At 42.0% G+C, this 8,889-nt stretch overlaps 1 protein-coding gene across 1 annotated transcript in view; it reads right to left on the bottom strand.

Annotated features, from left to right (window-relative positions):
- Positions 1 to 2,567: 2,567 nt before the first annotated feature.
- The window catches only part of LOC113061491 (zinc finger protein ZFPM1-like), a 68,577-nt gene continuing 62,255 nt past the window's right edge, over positions 2,568 to 8,889 (bottom strand). The window contains exons 7-9 of the mRNA XM_026230641.1: positions 7,637 to 7,867; positions 7,272 to 7,499; positions 2,568 to 7,044 (exon numbers count right to left, since the gene is read on the bottom strand). Of these exons, the coding sequence (XP_026086426.1) occupies positions 4,673 to 7,044; positions 7,272 to 7,499; positions 7,637 to 7,867 (2,831 nt within the window). The 3' untranslated portion in view covers positions 2,568 to 4,672. The remainder of the gene's footprint in view (positions 7,045 to 7,271; positions 7,500 to 7,636; positions 7,868 to 8,889) is intronic.

Here is an 8,889-nt window from a genome sequence, read left to right as displayed (position 1 = left end):
GGTTAAGACACCTGCTGATAGCACCTTTGTAGTAACATTTTCATCTATAATGCTCCATATAACAGCTCTCTGAATGCTGCTTGAAATTATTAATGAGAAATGTTAGTAAGCAACGTACCTCTGATAGAGATGTCTCTGTGATGTACGTGTGCTATCAGGGTAGCTTGTTGCTGGAATGGCTGATCTGAGCTTTATTAACCATGCTGTAACAAAAGTTGAAGAGCATTTCCATGTGCAAGTAAATGTCTGTTCATCTCCACTATTGGTGTCAACCCTAGAATCATTGTGAAAATTAAAAACAGTGATGAAAAAACGTGGTGCCAAAGCATATTCACATATGAGCTCAGCAAAAGCCAGGGGAGGTCGCAGAAGATCTGACACTTGATGTTTATTGAGGATGCCAAAGTTGACAGCTATCTGCTTTCGGTACTTCAGAATAATAGACCACCTGACTTGGATCGCTGCCACTCAAAATAGCTCTTCCATTTAAATGTCTTTTTTTTTTTTGTTGAAAGGTTCAACCCATACAGACAGACAGGTGGCAGGCACTGCAACATCATGACACATGATTGAAAAGCCTTTCAAAAAAATCTGAAAACTGCTCGAGAATATACAGGATCTGAAATTGCATTCACTGACTTTATCTGCATTGCACGCTAAAGGCTGTGCCATTTTACAGCATTCAGATGACTAAAAGGAAAAAAGCCCAAATAAGTGCCACCAGATACTAAAAGCGTGAATTATGACCACCTAAAGGTAATCTGACCTTCATGAACATACACTTGATTACATGAGCAACTTGATTATAATCAGCACTGTCTGTTTCATGCTGTGCTAAATTGCTTTCTTTCACTACAGGTGAGCTTTGTTTTCATATTTCTTTATTGATTGGTGTATTTTGCACCGACTCTGTGTAGACTCTTTGTCTCTGTTCCAAGAGAGATCTATATGGGTCAAAACTACGATAAATGGGGAATATGTTAACTGAATTTTAAATTAGCGTTTAAAAACTGGTTCAAGGAAAAACATGTCAGGTTCTTGTAATTGTCCCTAAAGAGGAGACCTCTGGGTCATGATTCTTTAACCCCTTTAATTAGGTTTTATAGACATGCTTGAAGAATCAAGTTCAGTATGTTTTGAGTCAGTAAATGTTGAAACTCTTACATACTATTTCAAAATTTATAAAAGGCAATTAAAAGAGGCATCTGTGGTTCCATGATGAGTCTTTAACATCCATGGAATCTTCCCATTACACAAAAGATTATTTATAGTGGAAAAAGTTATTTACATTTTTAAGATGTTCTTCACAGTAAAAAAAAAAAAGGGTTTCTTTTATGAAGTTTACTAAAAGTTTATTTGAGGAAACCAAAAATGGGTTCTCTATGGCATTGCTTCAAAACCCCTTTTGGAAATTATTTTCAGGAAGTGTACATGCATCACTTTATGGACTGACGTTAGCAAACAATGCTACCCTTGACTTCTGGTAGTGACTGGTGGGAACAAAAGATTTTAACCCTTGAGAATGAGTGATTATAGACTTGGTTGTGTTCTACATTTGGATTATCAACAATAAAGCCTCCTTGTACATTCACAAAGTTAAGGAGCAAGGTTTTACCATGAATAAAGAGTAGTCAAGGACAGCTCCTCTTTGAACCCTATTGTTAGCTCCATTAGCGCTGCAGCATGGAAGAGCATTTGTCTTGAGACCTCTCTACCTCTGCAGGTCAGGGATATGCTAAATAACTCAATTCTAGCAGGAACAGTGCATCATTATGTAGAAATAGAAAATTGAATCTACAATTTGTGATGTATAATGCCCATTAGAACCCCTAATGGATTTGAAATCCTATTCAACAAAACCATTTCATTAAATATCATTCATTCTGACCATTAAAAACTGAAAGGTAAAATTGCCCTCGGCTGCCTTAGGACACAAGTTATTCCTTATTCAAATCTTAAAACGAATGGTTTATTCCCTAAAGCTTATTTTTTTTAAACATCACGCCTTTCTTTCTTTCTTTCTCCACACAGTTTCACCAACAACTTCATATCATAAAAATACCATCACTGCAATACTTTTATAAATCAAAAAGGCTTGACCAAAAACACAATAATTGACAAAGAGTGGAGGAAAATGAGAATTCATGGCGTACAGTACAAAAATATTCATCCTATGAATTTGCTTGTAAGCTGTCTGTAGTGTAAAACAGAACATCATTTTAACACTGATATGTTTCTTGTTAGCAGGCACAAAAAACTGTATTTTAATGATATTTTAAAAAATAAAAATTAAGAGCTGATTTTTAGAATGTTTATGCGGTTCTTTTCCATACAACTAGATTGATAGAAAGCAACTGTTGATGGAGATTTTTCCCTTTGATTATTGCTCTCATACACATAAAAGCAAAATACGCCACCAATACAAACATAGTGTGTCAAATGGTTGAACCAAAGAGAAAAATACATAGCATCAAAAAAAACAATAGTATGCAAAGTTCCCAGAACGCAGAATGTGTGTCACATCACAGTCTACAAACTACTTAGAGAGAAAAGTACGACAAGTTCTCTTGCACTTTGAATGTCCTTCTGGACTCTTTATTTCCCATGCATAGTTTGGACAAGTTTGTAGTGGAAGTTTTTGTAGCTGGAGAATAAAGAAAAAAAAAAACAAGGAAAGGTTGACATTCATTATTTTTCCAACATTTTTAATTATTCACAAAGTATTTTAATTATCTTTTATTTGTTTTAGAATGTTCTAAATTCATGAGTAAGTCCTTCGGGGATAGGCTTGGACAAGGAAAAGTGCTGTAAAAACATAAATACATACAAAAAAGCTTCTAAAACTAAAACATTCAGCATTTTTGTACAACACAGTGCAATAGAAAAGGGATCTGGAAAGGTCAGGTTTTCAGCACTGGTCTTTTGGACTTGCGACACTCACTGAATGATAAAACCATGGAATTGTAAACGCCTCTGTGTGAGTTCACGACGGGTGCAGCACCGTTTCAAACCCACAACAGCATAGAGAAATTGAAACTGTTCTCATTTGCACGTGGTTCTGCGTGTTCCTGTTCTTACCGCAGAGACAACTGAGGTTGCTTTTTTTGTAACACAGGAAAGGGGAAACACCACTGGTAACTTACACAAAGTCCACTTAGTAGGGGAGAGTGATGAGCTTTGTGACCCGTTGTTTCAGACATATTGACAAGAGTCTTTGTTAAGGCTTTGCCAAGGTAGCCTGCACAGAGGAATAGATTGCATGACGCTGTTCTTTTCAACATACACGCATATGTAAAGTAGTATAAAACATCACTGAGTCAGCATTGAGAATGAACAATTGAAAGGGGAAAGAGAAACAGAGTGAATGAGAGAAGGACAAGAGCGACACTGGGTTGCCATTTTAAGAAAGAAGCAATACGAGCAATGAGTTCAAATTTCAAATTCTCTTGCTTTCAGTAGCCTTCAAGATCGTTCAACTGTGAGCAAGACATTGATATGATTCTAATCTATGTTATACTTCATTTCAAGGTTAAAAAGAAAAAGGAGGAGAAATAAAAGACAAAACAAACATGCCTTTCTCAGCATGTCCATGATGGTCCGTCTAGAGAACACATGGCACTTTTTCAGCAGGTCAAAGGGGTTAAGGATTTTGAATCAGTGAAAGTTTTGTGTTCGGGAAGAGATAAGGTGAGCTGGTGACTAGACATAACAAACTCCTTACACTGTTCGAAATCCAAACCATAAAATCCCAAGACAGTTCTTAGATCTGTAACGCACATCCATCTGATGGAAACTGTCTGTCTGGGAGCCGGGAGCCATGTGTGCCATCCTTTACCTTAATAGACCAGCACTTACAGAATTTCCACTCAAGTCCCAATGATCAATGCGAAAAATTCAAATATGACACATATGCAAGTATCAAGAAAAACACCACACTAAAGATCGAAATGGTTCCTTTTGACAGTATGAAAAAAAAGAGTATTTCTTTCAAAAGAAACTAGGTAGCATTTTTAACTCACATGAAATGCATGAGGATGACCGATGATAAATAGTTTCTTCACTTTTTTTTTTTTTTTTTAGCATTCAAAAACTTTCATCTTGATCTGGTAACCAGGTGACCCCAATTTCAACTGGGTTACTTAGTTTGTACTACATTTTTCCCCCACCAGTCAGTGTATTGACAAAAATCTGCAGAATCTAAAGACCTCCACTAGGGGTCAGAATTTACCCCAAATCAGCAATTTAAAACAAAACAAAATTGGCTCAGTCAAACAATCTTTTACAAATATACAATGGCATCATTGATTAAAAGGACCATAAAAACAGGATTGATTAAAACAGCATTTTCAAAGCAAATTATAGGGCAAGATGTCACTTTCCATCAGCAGATTTATAAACTCACAAATGAAAGAAGTCCGCATGGATGAGCGAATAGGTCAGTGGGGCACATTCTGTGTGCAGGTAGTCTCATCTCTTAGTGTAATACAAACTTGACCCATAACGTGTAATAAGTTACCATAGTAACAACACCAGATAACATGGTCGGTATCGAGACGTCCATATCTGGCTAGTAACAGTCCCGCTATCATGCTCTGTCCGGATCAGGTCAGCAGTGACATGATTGACACTTCTAAGCATAAGAAGGAATGGCAGAATGGAATAGGAAGAGGGCTCACTTGACATGTTCGGCACTGTGAGAGGAACAGTAGTATTTTTTGTGTGCAATGAATGTGGAGAGGCTGCTGAATTTGATGTTGCAGAGGCGGCAGTAGCGGGTGTTCCCGTTCTGCAGAGGAACGGCGAGGGGTGTTTTAGGCATGGTCAGAGTTGTGTGGACATGGCTTACAGCAAGGCCTGCCTTTTCAGGGAGGAGTGTGGGTAATGGGTTATGGCCTATCTGCCTCACCTCTCTTAACGTTTCAGGCACAGGTGACACAGTTACTCCTGTAGGGGAGAGGGCAGGGGCTGCGGTTTTCGGAGAACCAGACCCCACGGACTTGGTTTCTAGCAGACTTCCATTAAGCAGAGGTGAGAAAGGTGAGGTTGCTTCCACCTTGATGCTCCGGCCATTCACACTGTCCTTATGGTGCCGAGGGCTTGGTTTTTTAGGTGGGGTGAGAGGAGCTCCTTCCCGTGGGCTAAGGCTAGGACTAGGACTGACTCCAGAGGACTGCATCTCCAGATGTTGTTGTAGTGTGAGCACCAGACCATGAGTCATTTTAAAATGCTCCATCAGATCACAGGTCAGCAGTCTGTTGGGAGGACAGTAAGGACACACTACTGGGGAGGTGCTGGGGGTCTTTGGTCCCTGCACATGTGGAGGAGTGGATTCAGAGGCAGGTAGGGCGGATGGATGCAGAACCGCTGCGGTCTTACCTGTCTGAAGCCCTTTGGGATCAGGGTGCAAGTCAACAGCACGGTTCTTTGGTGAGGTGGAAGCAGGTCTCTTCAAGCGGTTAAGCTGTTCCATAGTGTGCGGCTTCTGAGTGGTTGCAGGGCAGTAGTAGGTCTTGTGGGCTAGGTAGTTCTCGATGCTGTTGAAGCTAATGCTGCAGGCGGTGCACTTGTGGTAGTCAGTAAGGGGCAGAGCGGGAACACTGCCCCCTCTCTGGCTTTCTCTAAGTCTTGGTCTTTTACTCAAGTCAATGGGTTCGTCATCTTCAGGACTTGAGCTGCGTGTTGGTGTGGATACTTGGGGCAATCGGGGAACGGAAGGGCCTTCTTGTTTCACCCCCAGACTTGTTGCTGCCGGCAAAGCAGTGGCATTGGCCAAAGCCTCAGTTTGAGCCATGTGGATCTCATACATCTTCTTGCGCTTGCGTGTGCGGATAGGTTGGGGAAGGAAGGCGGTCTTACCAGAATTGGGCCGCTGGATGGAGGGATCATGTCTTGAGGCGCAGTAGAATTGCTTGTGGACAGTGTAGTTCTCGTGGCGGCTGAATCGGATGTTGCAGGCCTGGCAGAATGTGCGAGTAAGATCATCGTCTGGGTCTTCAGTGGAGCCACTGGGACTTTGGCTACCCTCACTGGCCTGCCCTCCTCCAGGTCCCTCTCCCTCTGAGGATGATGAGCAGGTGGTCTCTTTCTTCCCTGTTTCCTCAGTTTTCACCTCCTCTAACTTGGGCTCTAAGGCTGTGCCTGCTGGGGCAGGGGCAGGGTCAGGGTAGCTAGGAGAAGCCGAAGCTGCGCGGCTGACCGGTCTGGCCTGGGGTGAAGCAGCGTGTACGCCAACAGGAGCAGCTGCTGTGACCCCCCCTTCCTTCATCAGGCCTGCTGCCTCACCTTGCTGATGCCTGCCGGAGCAGTAAAGCCTCTTGTGCACGTAGAAGTTGTTGATGTTGTTGAAGGTGATGTCACATTCAAAGCAAGTGGCTCCTTTGTGAACGCTAGCAGGAGACCCTGGTGGGTAGAAGCTCTGCTGTCCAGCTGAGGGTCCCTGTCCCTGTTTAAGCCTACTGTGTACCATCTCAGACATCTTAGCCAGGATCTCAGATGCTTGTGGCATTATGGCAGCCTCGGAATTGAACATGTACTGCGGTAGAAGCATTGCACCTCCAGGGAGAACAGAACCGCTCATTCCAGTGTGCACGGGACTGGAACCTGGAGTGGGACTGGCTGGCTCCGTCTTAACCGCCACAACCTTGGGGCTCTTAGGTGAAGCAGACTGAGATGAGCTTGCCTCCACAGCATTTCCTTCAGGACTACCTGCCTGTTCTTCTTCCTTCGAGTCATTTTCGTAGTCTGAATGTGGTTCCTGTTTGATATTGAGTTGGTTGAGCGGACTGCAGCCTTGAGAAGCTGAGCTCCCATTGGCTCCTGGGCTGGAGGAGTCTGGTCGGGGCACGCAGGCAGCAGGCTCCGTCTCTTGCAGCTCTGGAAGCTCAGAGGAAGGAGGACTGCTCTGGCGAGGGACAGGACTCCTCTCAGCCGGAACCCTCACTTCCAGGTGTGTGTGGACATGTTGCTGGAGTAGGGCAGGTGTGTCGGCAGAGTAGCCGCACACTTGACATTTCAGAACAATGCCAGAGTCTCCTGGACTCAAGCCTGTCACAAAGAAAGAAGTGACAGACATTCAGTTACAGGATGACTTCTTTAAATCTTACAATTAATAATAAAGACAGGATGTAGCCTTGAAGTAATGTCTCATATCTAAACATGTATCTGTGTTACTGACATGATTTAAACAAACTGCTGTATTAGTAATAATCATAAAAAAGGAACTAATATGCAGCATCAAGACTAAGTTTGCGATCTGATATTAGAGCTGTTACCTGCAGCCAGAGGCAGTTTGGGTGAGTGCACCTCGCTGTGAGAACCAGGCTGGCAAACCATGTGACTGGTGACCAGGTGGCTATACAGTATGTCTCGTGTTGTGGAGATGAAACCACAGCCGTGACACACACCCTTCAGCGAGTCTGTGTGAACCTTCAAGTGCCGCTCACAGTTCGCCTTAGTGGTGAAAGATGACAGGCAAATCAAACACACAAACGGACGCTCTCCTGGAGACACATCAAGAGACAAAGACATACTTACTTACAAATTAGACATACCGGATAATTAGATATAACACGGTTACTAATGCAAGCGTGCACATTTCAAGAAAAAAAAAGAAACTGTAACAAGAAAAGTGTCTCACCACTGTGTGTTCTCATGTGGATCTCCAGAGAGCTGGCACTGGGACAGCTTTTGTTACACTGCGGGAATGGACACAGCCTCTCGTTAGGGTACGAATCTTTAGGCTTGTCCTGTGGAGGAGACGCCGAGGTCTGCTGCTTCTGTCGGCTTGCGCAGTAGTACATAAGATGGGCCTGGAGATTCCTCTCACTTCTGTACCAGATCCCACAGTCTTTGCAAGGGAAAATGTCTTCTGCACGTACAAACACACCAAATACGACAAGTTAAAACAATGCTAGCAAACTATTTATATCTTGAAAGAACGATGAGTTATCACAGGGGATGTTTAGAGAAGGATATCCACTCATTTCTTGGTGTTCCATATTTGTGTGCTTTGTGTGTACTGACAATTCATGGATTATACAAATAAAAGCTTTTGTTAGTTAACAGACAATATGTTATTTATCCCATGTATCCCATTCTAAGTGATACACTTTTAATCATATATAGGATGATAAGCACACATAAACTTAATACACACACAATTATAAATCAGAGAAGGCCATCAGAATCGTTCAATCATCTCCACAGCAATGGGCACAGCGAGTTTGTGAAGTGTGTTAAGTGTGTGTCAGGGTTTGATCTGGTGTCAGGGTACGTGCTGATCAGGCTTTATCTGACAACAACCGTCACATCCCAATTATCTGTCTACTTGGAGCCCAGCTATAATGCAGTAGGAAGCACAAAGTTGGGCTGATCATGTTTTACGCTTTAGCCTTATTTACAGTGTTTATTCATGTCTTCATCATGGCATGTCCGTGTCCACTCCCACTCATCATCCAGTTTAGCAGATATGGTGGAGAGACCTGTACCAAATCAATGAACTCCACAGCTGTGGGAACTGACACAACACTGCCACCTACTGACGATGACCATGAATTACAAGCAACTTGGAGATAAAAAGCAGGTAATTTTTTCCATGTTAAAATATTATGGAATTGCGAACTTGAAAAAAAAAGGTATTTTTGATAATTAAAGCTTATCAATAGTTAAATCAAATGTACAGAAGTTCTTTTAATTAACTTTAAGTAACATACAAAACTCAACTCATGTACAGTACATTAGTCAGTGATTATGTAAGAATGTATAACATGTAGGCTGCATTAAAAATACAGTAAAAATATTATTACAATTGAAAATAACTGCTGTTTTAATATATATAAAAAATGTTTTTGCTGCTTGACACTTTTGTGGACAATCATTATTTGATGAAAA

Source organism: Carassius auratus, chromosome 43 (genome assembly GCF_003368295.1).
Source record: "Carassius auratus strain Wakin chromosome 43, ASM336829v1, whole genome shotgun sequence".
Classification (NCBI taxonomy): Eukaryota; Metazoa; Chordata; class Actinopteri; order Cypriniformes; family Cyprinidae; genus Carassius; species Carassius auratus.
Note: the sequence above shows the minus strand (reverse complement) of the source record. Positions and strands in the feature narration are given on the sequence as shown.